The sequence below is a fragment of the Cyprinus carpio genome, chromosome B25 (genome assembly GCF_018340385.1).
Source record: "Cyprinus carpio isolate SPL01 chromosome B25, ASM1834038v1, whole genome shotgun sequence".
In the NCBI taxonomy this organism is placed as follows: Eukaryota; Metazoa; Chordata; class Actinopteri; order Cypriniformes; family Cyprinidae; genus Cyprinus; species Cyprinus carpio.
This window is the reverse complement of record NC_056621.1, coordinates 10,149,427-10,165,220: the sequence shown is the minus strand read 5'-3', so window position 1 is coordinate 10,165,220 and position 15,794 is coordinate 10,149,427. Positions and strand designations below refer to the sequence as shown.

Here is a 15,794-nt window from a genome sequence, read left to right as displayed (position 1 = left end):
CCAATGTACGTTTGATATTCATTTTGAGATTTGCTAAAGACTACATTACAAATTTTAATAACACAACAGTGTTATTAAAAAGATTTCCTTCATTTGAGCACCATAGGATGAAAAAAAAGTCAAATGTACTAGTATAGGAAATTAGTATTGCACAATTGTATATTATTAAATAATGAAAAAATATATATAATATCAGCAGATATGGCACCGTTATGCCCAGATCCAAGCCTTAAATTCGTATTATTTATATTATTGTGAAAATATTCAAATTTGCCTCTAAATTTTATGTTTTGTGTTTCAGTGGGGTATTTCTGTAGACCTCTATTCACATCGACAGTAAAAATGGTCACAAAATGTAACTATCTAATCATATAGACTCAATCTCCATATTACACCCATCACAAAAAATAAAACAAAAATAGAAATGTTTCATATCTTTTATTAAAAAAAAAAAAAAAAAAAAAAAAAACTTTTATTAAAAAAAAAAAAAAAAAAAAAAAAAAAAAAAAAAAGTAAAAAAGTTTGTCTTTCAGTAAAACAAAAACTCCTTAAAACAGTATTTATAGATGTGAGTTGGCGAAAATTACGGCCTTTTTTACAGTGCATGCCATTATAAATAACATCTATCCCTCACAGCCTTGTTTTCATCACCGTTAAGTTCATATGAAGTCTAACCTGACTATTATGTCTAACCAGTCTATTATGCAATGAACCACAACACTAGCATCAAATCAGCAACCAAAGGGAGCTTCCACTCACACCCTGTTCTCTGACAACAACCGCAGGCCCGTAGGAGAAGACAGAGAGAGAGAGACATTCACACACCGAGTCCCACAGAGCTGGGCTGTGTCCTTCATAAACACAGTCGCAGCAGCAGGTCATTGAGACTCTGTTTGGCATCTAACATCCCACCATGAAACCCACAGGCCTTGTTTTAGACAGACAGCAAAGCCTATGGGCCTTTTCGCATGATTCGTGTCAATGTTTCCCAATGCACTGAACTCTAGGATGAGAAGTGGCAAGCTAAAGTGTTGTTCCTTAGCAGGCTTTGATAAATGAATTTACGTTCACAAACTATAAGAAAACTTGCCACGTCAGCACGGCTATATAAAACACAGGCTGGTGTGTTTGGGGGACTTCCATTGGAGAAGGTGCAGGTGTGGTTTTGAAACTGTACTGTACACGAGGGCATGGCCTTGACAAAAAGACTCGAAACCAAGAAAATTATAGTTTTGTACAACTTGCAGAACTGGTATAATACAAGTTGCTCTCAGTATTCATGAAGAACTAGGAAGAAGTACTGAATAGGAAGCTCTTTCACAATTGCCTGGAGGGATTTTTAGAAATTGTAAACATAAGAGAAAAATCTGATTGGATTTCTGCCGAGAGAAGCTCTTTGTGTTCATGATGTGGAACCTTGGTTTGAGGGGAGCACTGTAAAATCTAATTAACAGCAGTTTTGAACACAATTCAAATGCATATAATTATAAATATTTAAGACAAATACATTTCCCTTTCCCAGCAGCATCAAACTCAAACATAAGCTGCATAAGATCTCTGGTTAACTCTCGAATTTTGTTCATATTTTTGTTTTAAATGAGGTATTAAGCAGCAATATCATAAAAGAAAAATTATTCATTCAAATGCAAAAATCATGACTTTAATTATTCAAACCTGTTTTGCTGAAAAGACTTAGTCACATGGTAAGTGGTAGAAAAGTACAAATGAATCAGTAACGCTTTGCATCATATGCATCGTTTTCCTGCAAAAGTGTTTTATGGAGTTACATAATAGCAGTAAACAAAACTGTAAAGTAAAAACTATAAAAATGTATAAATACATAAATTAGTATTTCAGCAATCTTTTATTCATCAAGGATGCATTAAATTGATCAATAGTGACAGTAAAAACATTTATAAGGTTACAAAATTTTTCTGTTTTAAATGTGGTTCAATTCATTAAAGAAAACTGAAAAAAAAAATTTTTTTCAACATGGATAATAATAAGAAATGTTTCTTGAGCAGCAAATCTGCATATTACAATAATTTCTGAAGAATCACGTGACACTGATGACTGGATTAATGATGATAAAAATTCAGCTTTAATATCACATGAATAATATATTCAAATAGAAAATAGTTATTTTAAACTCTAAAAATATGGTCAAAAAAATACCGCCTTGATAAGCACGTTAAGATAAGCAGATAAGAGAATTCTAGAGTTTTTACTTTATTTTTGGTCAAATAAATACCGCCTTGATAAGCACGTTAAGATAAGCAGATAAGAGAATTCTTTCAAAAATATAAAAAAATCTCACTGACCTCAAACATTTGAACAATAGGGTAAATATACAGTATAAATATATAAAAATATAAAAATCTTCAAAAAAGTCTTCAAACGTGTCTACTCTTGTGTTAAACAGCAAGAAAAATCAGCAAATGAGTTTGGAACGACATAAGGGTAAGTAAAAAATGATAAAATTTTCATTTTGGGGTGAACTTCAGTCAAAGAAAGCGGGTGCAGACAGTCTAATGAACAAAAGTAGCCATGCCAGGAAAAAGAGTGAGAATCCAAGAGTCCAAACAGAGCCAAAATGCAAAGTCAGTAAAAACACAGCACAAAGTAAATGTAGGGATGAAGACAGCTCCATCTGTCAATACAACCCAGGTTCGATTCTCTCCGCCTCCTGACTCTTCACGTAACGCACAAATCCCACCTCAGGAACCCATGATGATGCCTGACCCATTTTTCCCTAGGCTGCTATTTTCAGGCTTTCCTTGGGGACAGATGGAGAGAGAGAGAGAAAGAGAGAAGGAACGAAGACTGAAGTGGAAAACGGAGGTGTGGAAATCTCTGACAGGGATGTCCCATCTCCGCAGAGGTGTGATTCACTAAAACAAAGCTACTAAAGGGGGGGTGACGGGGTTCCATCTGTCAACACGCAGAACTCGAGTCGCACATGTGAGAGAGGCCAACTGTCTCCACTACCGCAAGTATCACATGACGCCGAAAATATCAACAGCAGCTCACCGCAGCAACAAACAGACCAGACATCTTTCATGCACAACAGAGATCAAGTCATTAGACTTATTAAACTTATTTGTAAATTACCTCAGTTGACCTCGTTCAAGTGGAATGTTGCATGTCACAAATCATATCATTTCATCTTCATGATGTTCTAAACCTGTATAACTTTCTATGATTTTTGTCTTGATTGCTGCTTTTCAATGGGGATTGAAGCTTTCACACTTCGTAAAGGGATGGAAAAATATTACAGAAGTGGTCATAGGACTTGTACACAATTATTAAGGTTTTCTGATTGCTTTTTGTTAGAAATGGACCAAAACTGAAAAATAATTTTTCATTGATAATCTTTCTCCAGTCATGCTGAGTCAGTGAATTGAACTCAAGAACTGAGTGAGTCCAAACAGTGAAAGAATCATTCAAACTAATTTTGTGAACTCCAATCAGAATTCAGTTGATAAGATATTTAGAGTATATAGCACATTTAAAGCAGCATAAGTTGCTGTACAATGAAGAAAAATCATTTAAAATCATAAAAAGACCAAAACCCAAATATAAAAATGATACAACTTTTTAACAAAAATGCAGAAGTTAGATGTTATACATAAGGAAAGAAGTTATACATAAGGAAAAAAAATGATTAAAGAGAAGGAAAGAAACAATCAATTAAGAAGAACAATATGAATCGGAAAATGTCACTTTTCTCAAAACCTTTGTTGAGAAGATGTTTAGCGACACAAACTTCAGTTTCCCATGACTTCAGAAGGCTTAAAACATAGCACACAGATCATATGGACTACTTTTATGGTACTTTACCTTCCCTTGTGCAGCTAAAAATTACAGCAGTTTAGGTTACAATTTATTTTAAGGTGTACTTGTTATATGTTACATGTACTTACTATTGTGATAACAAATTATGCATAATTACATGCAAGTAAACCTAAACCAAACCCTAATCCTAAACCTAACCGTGCATGTAGTTAATTAATACTACTCAGTACTTAAATATATAATTACACTGTAACTGCACTTTATTTTACAGTCCTGTTCCGCATGTGCATACTATGTACTTGTTATAGTAATTACAATAAATAATAACTAGGTACTAACCTTAACTCATGTGGTTACCTTAAATCACCCACTACTTTCTTAGGTAAGTACACATAAGTACACGTGCTGTAACATAAAGTGCAAACAAAAAACTCTTTTCATTGTAACTGAATGGAAAACAGTGACTTGTGCAGAATTTAGATGAATAAATGTGAAAAATAATGGCTTAATTTTCATTTTTGTGTGATTTGTCAAATAAATATGAATTCAGATGCCAGGCAGCATGGTTTGAACCTTTGTAAACAGGGTTGGGAGAAGAGTCCATGGAAAAAGGCAAGAATAGAGCCATGGGCCCCTCAGTCAGTGAAATCCTAAAGGCTGCTGGGAAGACCAGCTGCTTGCTCTCACAGTGCGTAGCTTAATTAGACACTCTATTGGTCTTAATGAGCTCTGGCTCAAGTCAGGACATTAATGGGAGACCGAGCGTTTGGAACTTTTGTGTATTTGTGGGTTAATTGCCGCTGTTGTGTGTTGTAGCGGTCAAGGGGGACAGCTAATGGTCAAAAAGACATTTTTTAACGTGAATTTAGCCTTGATTACAATCGGGCTACATCTTGAAAACTTCATTTCTTTCAGTTTGGGAATTCTTGTTGTATAGTTGTTTCACTGTATGTCCTTCACACTTAGAACAAAAAAAAACATCTTTCAAAACAAAAAAACAAACCATCCACAATACTAGGAGAGCAACATCTCATTGTGCCGTGTCTCCGCACGCATCTGAAATAGAGCCGTCACGCTCTGCACCTGTTAAAGTGTCCCCTGGCTCTCGTCCTTCAAGCTGACGTGTTCCTCAAGCAGAGCCGACTGCTCCGTCTGATATCCATGCATTTTTGATGATACCTCTGCATATAGTTCTTGCTCCGTTCCCCACGGCTGACGATGAAGAAGTCAAAAAGCTTAAGGCTGGAATACACATTTTTCTTCAATTTACAGTCTGGAGAAGTTGATGCTAGTTGCCAAAAGTCAGAGCCAGTATTACCCACCAATGTAATATACAAATAATGAACCGTGATTCTAAAAGAACTGTGGTTCTTTTAGATTTTTATACAGAAAACAATGAAAATCAATAATTAAAAACTATTTTAATTCATGTACAGTACTATGTGTGTAGATAGATAGATAGATAGATAGATAGATAATCAGAATATTATAGACAGATAGATAGATAGATAGATAATCAGAATATTATAGAGGATAATAAACAAAAAATTTTATATATACAGATAGATGGATAGACAGATAGATCAAGATACTCAGATTATAGATAGATAGATAGTTTATATATATAGATAGATAGATAGATAATCAGAATATTATAGATAGATAGATAGATAGATAATCAGAATATTTTATATATACAGATAGATGGATAGATAGATAATCAAAATATTATAGATAGATAGATAGATAGATAATCATAATATTTTATATATACAGATAGATGGATAGATAGATAGATAATCATAATATTATAGATAGATAGATAGATGATAGATATATAGATAATCAGAATATTTTATATATAGATAGATAGGTAGATAGATCAGAATATTAGAATGATTTCTTAAGGATCATGTGACACTAAAACTACATTTTAAAATATGTTAAAATACAAAAAAGTTGTAATAAAATTTCAATATTTCACAATATTACTATATTATTGCATTTTCAAATAAATGCAGCCTTGGTGAGTTTAAAAACAAACAAAAATTTGAAAAATCGAACAAAATAAATGTATCAATATCATTAATATATATAATTTTTTACGTAATTCTGCGTAGTTTTGTATGCTTTTATAAATACTAAGAACAACAACAAACACAAATGTGCACCTTTGTTTTCATGTGTGATAATAACCCTAGTCAACTCTCAATCAAAGTATTGATCTGTCTCTTCACAAGGCGGCTTGAAAGGATCAGTGTTTCCTAAACAGTATTCGGACGAACCGCTTGATTACAATGAGGCCCTTTACAGACACCAGCGATGCTTAATCAATCAGCGGCAGCATGAGTCTGTAAAGGACTCTATGATGATTACATCACAGAACTGCATCAGGAAGGACCCAAAGCACGACTGTCAAACAGCTCGAGATGTCTTAATAAATCCACCAAGTGAGCTGCAGTCTGTAGATATATTCTGCAGCCAGATAGGAATATATCATGATGTTTCAAACAAAAACTATGAAATGAACCATAGCCAAAGACAAACAGGCCAGTGTGCAAGCAGGAAACAGTGCATGACTCAGCAGAAAAAAACCACATACAAAAACAGGTCAAACCATTAAAAGGTGTTAAGACTAGAAACCTCAACTAGCCAGACGACGATGACTTCCTGTGACTATTCATTTGTCATAACGCACTACAGCTTAGCGCGGTACACACATCCATCACTGCAAGCCAAACCATAAAGCTCAGTTTCACTCGCCAGCCTCTTTCATTACAAAATATTGATCTGTAAAATATATAACTACTCTGGGGACATAGTGAACCATCTCTAATGCTGAAGTCCGAGAGCTTGGTGTTTAATGTCTCATTGCCATTAAAATCCCCCCTTTTAGTTAATGCTTGACGAGCAGTGCTAATTTCTCCCAGCCTGACCTTCATTCTGGTTTATAAAAGGACGACACAGCTGACGCACATCTGCACTGATACAATGGCAATACTTCATTGTCTGCTCTTCTTAGGTAAGGTTTCTGTACATTGTCTCTCATACAATGACTCTGACAGCAAACAGAAAGAAGAGGGGCCATTTAAACAGGTACAGGTCTGTGATAGAGAATGGATTTTTTTCCAACCAATGAATATATATTCATCTATTCAAACAGTGTTCGGTAAGCAATGGATGGACATTTATTCTGTAGTTAACTTATTCTTGTAGATATAAATACATTTGGAAAATAAAGATAGTTGCAATATATTAACAATATATTATATCATAAATTAGTAAACAAGATGTATAGTCCTGTATGTATTAAAGACATGAAATATATAGATACGAATAAATAAAAACACGTTTTATTAAAAGTATTCATTTTTCTCTACATACATAATTACATGATTCAACATTTCATTTTACACAACATTTGGTAAAAAAATAATTCTTTTTGCTTTGATGTTCTGACCAAATGGGTTAATTATTCACTAAAAGCAAGCAACATGAAGAATACTGTTAAATTATGCACAATTAATCGATTCTGCAATTATGAGGAAAGTGCATGGGATTTTGTAATTTGCTGGTTGGTTTATATATCACTTTCATCAATGGTATACTTGTATTATTAGTCTAAGAACACTCTGAAAGGAAAGGAAAGGAAAGGAAAGGAAAGGAAAGGAAAGGAAAGGAAAGGAAAGGAAAGGAAAGGAAAGAGCAGAGGGAAAAGGGGAGGAGTGCTGGAGAAGTGCGAGACAAGGACGTAAACATGGTGACACAGCACTGTCGAAGAAAAGAAGAGAGCAAGCGAGCAAGAAGACAGCATGACAGCTTCTTTTAAAGCAGTGCCCATCAGGACAGTATTCCTGCATCTGCATGCCCCCTCACAACAAGCAGCTTTGCCGTCTGAAGCCTCGGATTCAAGAGCAGACGAATCAAGGGCATTCCCTGTCACTAGTTGCGAGGGCGTTGTGTATTAGCTTATTCAGCGCAAGTGTGTTTGTGTGTGTGCAAGTGCCTCCATATCACTTTGTAGGTTATACACAAACATATCAATTTGAAGTGTTTATGCTATACAATCCCAGAGGAAATCTGAATTGCTCAACGGCTGCTATTTCACAGCTCAGGAGCCATTTAATTTACATTGCCTCCACCTCAGATGTTTCTCCTAAAATATATTACACAAATTAATTATAATTAGTTAAAAGGACAGAGCTATAAATGATTGTGAATGATACTATAGATCTGATCATTTGGTCCTGGAACAATGTGATCAGAAATGTTTTAAATCGTATTGATTGTAGTATCTTAGCAAACCTAAGCACAGATTGAGATACTGTTTAAATCTCGTTTTGAAGCTACACATGTGAGATTACTAGGGATACACTGATATTTAAATTATGGTTGTTACCAATAAGCCAATAATAAAAATAAAACATTTGATAGTTTTTTTTCTAAATAAATACGTATACTACTATTAAAAATTTGGGGTCAGGAAAAATAAAAATAAACAAATAAATTATACTTTTATTCAGAAAGATGCATTAAATTGATTAAAAGTGACAGTAAAACCAATGTTACAAGATCTATTTCAAAAGAAAATTTTCTATTCAAAAAATAATACTCAAAAAAAAATACCAAAAACAACCCAAAAATACTAAGGAAAAAATACTAAGGAGCAGATCTGTTTTCAACGTCTTGTTTCTTGAGCAGCAAACTGGCATTTTAGAATGATTTTTGAAGGATCGTGTGACACTGAAGACTGGAGTAATGATGCTGAAAATTCAGCTTTAATATCACAGAAATAAATTATACTTTAAAATATATTAAAATAGAAAACAATTATTTTAAATTGTAATATTATTCCACAATATTACTGTTTTACTGTATCTTCAAAAGAGAACATTTAAAAATAACTTACTGACTTTTAAATGGAATTTGCTAAAGGTTACATTTAATATTATTATTAAAATATGAATGTTTTAAATGTTAATTTTAGGTCAGCATTAAATGACGTCAAGGAATCTAAATGTTCAAAATATTATCTATTTATATAGCTGCAATTTCAATAATTTCTTAAAGTGTAAAAAACAAAAAAACAAAACAAAACACGTACAAGTTCCAGAAATTTTAAGGCATTGTTAAACACAATAGATGCTGATGACTGAATAAATGTTGTTAGTTAAGCCAGATAGGAAACTGGGTCAGGAACGCCAGCTCATCAACATCTAAAAAGTAACATGTGGATGACAATTCCAGATTTAAAAAAAAAATGACACAAGAAGAAACTAACACTTCTGACACTTGTTATCCATCACTGAAAATAATCTCAATCTCAATCTAATTTATCAGTCTATCACTACATAATATACTGTAAGAAGTTTACAATACACAAATGCATTTAAATGCGAAGCGCAGAGAGATATAGCGCATAAAAGCGAGTGAAAGCGGCAACAAAAACAAATCAATATTGCATGTTGTTTTCACCGCTTATCAGCTCTCAAAGAACGCTGTCTGCAGGGAGGCTTATTGTGTCTCGACATCAGCGGTGGCCATCGGAGGGCCATCTGAATCACAGCCTGCGACGCTCCTGAATGGAACGGCCAGGATGCCCATACATGGGCGTAACGTGTTCACATGACATCAGACCGAACTCTCCTCAACTAGTTTCAACTTATTACCTTCAGTGGGAAAAGAACACCTGTTTCCATGGCAACAGCAGAATGAGAGGGAGGTAATGACATGGAGAGTGTGTGTGGTTATAGATGCAGACATACTGTTTTCCTCTGTAAACTTCCTGATTACAGGATGTTGTTTTGGCCCTTGAGAGAAAAGACGGGGGTATATTTTTGTCGTCGATAGCGTACGAACGATCACGTAACAATGTGTAAGGTCTCAAAAGACAAGGAAGTGGGCACACAATGGTGAAAAACTACATCGCAAAAGTCCCTGGGGCGACACAAGCCGCCCTTGTGCTCGTCACAGGTTTATCTTTAGCTGGTCTCCACTGTATAATGGCAAGGTTTGGTCGCCGCTCCATGGAAACGGATGTCACGGCCTTCTAATTGGCTGGTTGTTTGCACTAGCGACTCCTCCTTCAGCTCTGGCAGCTGTCATTCACAGGAGCCGCTACATGCAGGAATTGTGAGTGATGGGGTGGGGGGAAATGTCTCTCTGTTTCTCGCGCTCGCTCTACCTCCCTCTGGGTCTCGCTGAAATGAGTGTGCGAGTGTTGTGGGGGTGGCAGGCTTGTTGAGGCCGCATGTAAGACTGCAGCCTGAAAACAGCGGTGGCAAGCGACAGGGTTGTCACAGCAACAGCCGACCTCCTTCAACTCTGCGGTGTGTGGCTGCCTTCCAATTCACAGGGGCCCTACGCAGTGTACACTGCTCCCTGTGCACTGTAGATGTTCAATGGCAATGTCATCAAACCTGAGTAAACATTTGACTTATATATTAATTTAGACCCTCTAAATCTAGCAAACTGACATTCAGTGTATTTCTATATGGTGCTAAATGATTTACTCAAAACCCTTCATTTTTGCTGGACCCTCACTTTTTTCACTCAGCATTGCTGAATATCCCATGAAATCAACTTCAGAGACACTACTAGGCGATTGGAACACACCCTGTATATCTGTGCATATGTGCGTGTCTGATTTTGTTTTTGGAACTCTGTGTCTTCCTTTTGTGTCAGTAAGATGCTGCGCATGTGTATGTCTTTGCATAAATGTATTACACCCTGAGCTAAGAGAGAGAGAGAGAGAGAGAGACCCAGTGAGGGCAATTAAAAAAGCAGAAATAATTTGAGAGAGTGACCTATATTTCTTGAATCCTGCTGCCAGACCGATCAGCACAGATGTTCCACAATTCCAACATTCCTAAAAACTTGCCACTAAAACCTGCACCGTAACATACTGTTTCAGTTTTAATTAACACGAAATGTTAACGTTGACTTAAGATGTCATCTTAAAGGGTTCCGTTGTGATATAAGGGCTGCTTTAAAAGTGGCAAATATGCAGCAGCGAAGGCCAGTGAATGATTACTCAGTTTTCTAATGGGTGAGCAATAATGATTAAACAGAGCGATTACTTTAATCTGCTTGTGTGCAGCAAACAGGTGAGTTGACCAGCCTTCAACACAAATGCTACAGCTTTAACATGAATGGACCAGCTTTGAAATAAGCAAACTAGCTACAGTATGTGAAGACTGCCATGACAGCACAGAATGGAATGCATCATTTCGACAGAAAGATCAGCAAGAAATACCACTTTCTAATTGGAAATTAAACACTGCTACTAACACAATGAGCCTATAATTATTCTGAACAACTTCCTCTCAATAAACAACTATCAATGAGTCAACTTTAAATCACCAGTGCTTACGCTTTAAATAAAGGCAATTATTGATGATTAGTGGTGCTTGCTAAGAAAAGCAACACTACTACGATTGCTCATACTTATTTTCCAGTCCATAACTCATCCCACACGTTTGTGTTACGAACATGAATGACATCTCAAGTCGTGCAGCTTGTTGAGGAGAGGTGTGCTACTTTTCTAAGATATCATATTCTCCTAGCAGGCGATAAAAAAAATCATGTATCTTAGGATCAGAATATCAAATGAACTTGAGGACATAATAACATCCTAGCAATGCCCTAGCAACCACCCAGAACACATTAGCAACCATTTAGAACATCCAAGCAACAACCTATATAAAATATATTTTCCTATATATTAACTATCAATATATTTAATTACTTATAGCATATTGAAAATATACTGATATAATGTGTTAATATATTACTGTTTACTGAACAATAATTAAGGAATTGCTTTTTATATATTGAACAATATGACAATATATTTACATATCATAATATGTAATGTTATATTCAAAAATATCCTTCATATATAGATGTACATGTAATAAAATATGCTACTATGTGTGTAAATATATTTGAACATATATATTCACATTTATATGGCAACATGTATGTACAATATATGTACTCGTTATGAGGAAAATATATATTGTGATATATATCCATGTATTTTTATTTACATAAAGTACTCACTCAGTCAATTAAGACCCCCATGTTGCCATGACTTTTTTTTTTAGTTTTCAGCTATTGTACTAATACAACCACACGTTTTCATGTATGTAACACCAAGCATTAAATTAATTTTACAATTAAACCCTTACCTAAATCTATTTATAAGAAAAAGGACTTCTCTTATTATTTATTCTGCATAAAAATCCCTCCTTTCTTACAATCGATTGCATGCTTGCATTAAGATCTGGCTCCATCCAATCAACAACCAGTTGATTTAACCCAGTCCCTTCCCTACATATTTGTTTATTTTTTAATAGTCCATTCACTCGGATGTACATAACAATAATTGCAAATAAAAATTTAATGAAAGAAAGAAAGAAAGGAAGGAAGAAAGAAAGAAAGAAAGAAAGAAAGAAAGAAAGAAAGAAAGAAAGAAAGAAAGAAAGAAAGAAAGAAAAGAAAGAAAGAAACAGAAGAAGTTAAAGACAATAGAAGAAACAGAACAAAAGGAACAGGAGAAAGAAAGAAAGAAGAAAGAAAGAAAATAAGCTGAGAAAGAAAGGTTGCAAGTAGACCAACACTCACCCAAAGATGGTCAATGGTAATGCAGTTACTGTAAATATCATGAAGTTTGACACAGGACATAAATGAATAAAGCAGGTAGGCTTAAAGCGCTCTACAATGTGTTGCAAGTAGACCAGCACTCATGTAAACAAAACTTCTGTTTGCCTAGTGAGAATAAACAGAATTTACTTGTAAGACACTGATTGAATCCAGGCTCATTCATGCCTTGTAGAGCCTGAAGGTATTGATAGCTCTACAGATAATATAAGCTTACAGCTCATCAAATCTCTACAGTTAACGTTTTTTTTTTTTTTTCTGAAAAAGTCTAACAGCAAAACTGTGAACCTGTAAATGTGCAGTCGATTATTAAAGGCGAGGTTTCTGTTCCACCGGCTGAACCGAATTGCAAAAATAATGAGTGTCAAACAGGTTTCCTGAACACTCCCTCCATCTGCCATTGGCCAGCCAAACTGATTGGTTGTTTAGAAACTAATGTTTCTAATGCTAGTTATTATGCTCAAACCAACAGATTACTGTCTTAAAGGACTGATATAGAACAAATACATAGCTTTTGGGTATACTGGTTGTAAAGGACCATTTTATTACAAAATAGAGTAAAAAAAAAGAATGAATGTTTAACAAATCTGTTTGTGTTATATGTTAAGCAGTATGTACTTATTTTCTTCTGTGGAACACAAAATAAGATTTCTTGAAGAATGATTTTGTTTTTGACACTGTACGAACAGAAAATCCCAATAATTTGCTAAATATCTGCTTTTGAGTTCCACAGAAGAAAGAAATTCATACAGGTTTGGAACAACACGAGGGTTCGTAAAAGATTACTAAAGATTACTGTCTCTTTAAAAGAGGAAAATAAAATTGCAGAGTAAAAGTATTCACATTTATGCAGCTTTAAATTATAGATAAACTGGGCTGATATGAGTGGGTATCTTTAAGTCAGCGTTTCAGATGAGTCATTCCCATTTCATTAAGTGTTTGACATGAGAATATACCTACGGTATTTACTAAGACTTACTTTCAAACACAAGGGAACAGGCAGTACTTTTCCAAGAGACATTTCCCCTCATGATCCCCAAGCCCCACCCTTCAGAAAGGCACCTGACCTCTCTAGTGCTCACTGTGACATTCATTAACTCACAGTAGCAACCTGGCAACCTGTGTCTGATCACTGTTTAGAAGCCAAATCACACACCATGACATTCAAGGCTGAACGCCTCACCTGTGAACATGAGCTACGTTCCCTGAAAATGAGGGAAACCTCATTTGGTGTCAGTGGAATAACCTTTAAGGGAAAACGGAGTCAAATTGTTTACATCTGGCAGATTTCCTCTGGAGGCCACATTTGGGGCTTGCTTAACGAGCACCGAGAGACTGAGGCTGGAAGACATCAGAGCGCTGCGGCTCAGGCCTTGACAAAGCTAGCAGTGGTGTTTCAGTCGTGAATGAATCGTTCTTGTTCACTTCTATGTGCTGACTCATATTTCTGTCTCTTCCTTTAGAGGCAAGGGACTGTCTGAGAGGACTGATATAGCATGAATATGTAGCTTTCGAGTACTGGTTCTGATGGACCATTTTATAGGTTGAAACTACTGTAGACTCAGAGCAACAAAGAACAAGAGATTTTAATGTTAATGAGTCGTGAAAAATAAGCTAGGCATCTATTATGTTTATTTGCGCTGATAAACTGTCTGTTGTTCGCTTAGTTTGTCAAGCGAGTTAATATCGATCTCACAAGAGAAAGGTGCAGATGATCTATGAACGTGTTGACTTATAACCATCCGTGGTTAAAATAATGTACTTAATGCAACTCTTTTGGAGCTGACAAAATGGAGATCAAAATTAAAAAAAAAATTAACAAATCGGTTCAGTAATTGATTAAGTGACTTGCTCGCACACACACATAAATAAACTTGATAGTCGCCACCTACTGACACAACGATATAAGTCGCTAAACATATCAGCAAACGGATCTTTTGAGTGAAGTGATTCAAAAGATTCGAGTCACTGTAATGAAACAAAATCCCTACCACTAAAACCCAGTCACAGAGACATACTGTGGTTCGAGCTAAGCGGATGATAACCACTGAGTCCCCCTCTCTCTTTGTAATCATAGGCTAATTGTCCCAGTAAGATTTGGCAACCTGGCTTATTAACGTCGGTCCGCGCCAGCCGTTGGTCAGACAGGTCTCGTGCGCATTCCCCCTCCCGCCGGCGCGAAAACTGGAGCAGCAGCGTGCCCTCAAGTGATATTCCGTGCTACATGTGGTGGCATCGATGTAGCTGTGTGCCACTGCGCCCTGTTTATGCGGAGTTTGAGTTATCACTTACCGCTATGGGCGCTAAACCATCGGGGCGCAATGTGCAGGGGCAACGTGTCTGCCAACGACGCCCGGGGTCCCAGGTAAAGCATACCGTCCGTGTGGTGCCCGCCGCCCGTTTCTTGGTATCCATTCCCGTTATGAGCGGGATCCGAGCCAGACCCCCCTCCGGCTCTGTCCGAGTCTGTTCCTCTGGGGGTGTAAAACCCGAAGGGCACCGTGGCGCTGTGATCTATGCCCATCCCCGCCACGGAGCTCACCGAGCGGCTGCGCAGTCCCATCGTACCACCTGGCCGGTAGTGTCCGAAGTGGGCCGAGGGTGGCACCGCGCTGTCATCCGTCGAGACACCGGGAAAAGCTCCCCGGGGCCGCCCCGCCGTACTCTGCTTGCCCCCCATCCAAAAGTATCCACTAAAAATGGGTGGGGGTGTCGCGGAAAGGGTGTCACGGATCGCCCTGCGGCGCTTCTCGAGCCTCCTTCAAACAAGCGACCAAAACAAGCGCTAGAATCCGCGGTTGTCAAGTCTGACTAACACAGCTGTGTCTCGCAGACGCAACAGCCCATTTTCCTGGTCGAATCATGGACCTACAGTCTCGATAATCACCTTAGGGCACAAGGGGGTGAAAATAAAGCCGTTCGCGCGAGCAAAAACGCAACACGTTCTCCGCTTATGAGCAACTGACAGGACAGCCTGCCCAAAATCACCAGGCGCGACAACACATCCGCAGTACTTTGAATGCAAAAAGCTCTCTCTTATACAGAGAGGACTGATTCAAAATACACCAGCCATGATGCCCGTCCAGTGTGTACGTCCAGAGGTCCGCTCGTCCTCCCTCCGTCTGCCTGGAGATCGATTCAGCGCGCGCTGCTGCTGCTGCTGCTGCGAGACAATAGAGGCGCGTACTGCGCATACGCGGATTAACAGTGGCGAGACGCGCTGTAAACGCGAGCATGGATTTACAATATCTAGCCCAAACAATCAATTATTAAGTAGTGTCCTTTCTTTCTTTTTTTTCACGCAGACAACGTCTCGCCCCTGACAGCCGCTTGGT

General features: G+C 37.1%; 1 protein-coding gene across 2 annotated transcripts in view; it reads right to left on the bottom strand.

Moving 5' to 3' along the window:
• LOC109051171 (E3 ubiquitin-protein ligase znrf1) overlaps positions 1–15,794 on the bottom strand; it is a 26,890-nt gene extending 11,096 nt beyond the window's left edge. The window contains exon 1 of one of the 2 annotated variants that reach the window (XM_042752768.1): positions 14,752–15,794. In XM_042752768.1, the coding sequence (XP_042608702.1) occupies positions 14,752–15,139 (388 nt within the window). In that variant the 5' untranslated portion in view covers positions 15,140–15,794. The remainder of the gene's footprint in view (positions 1–14,751) is intronic. The other variant, XM_019068727.2, reaches the window with a different exon arrangement.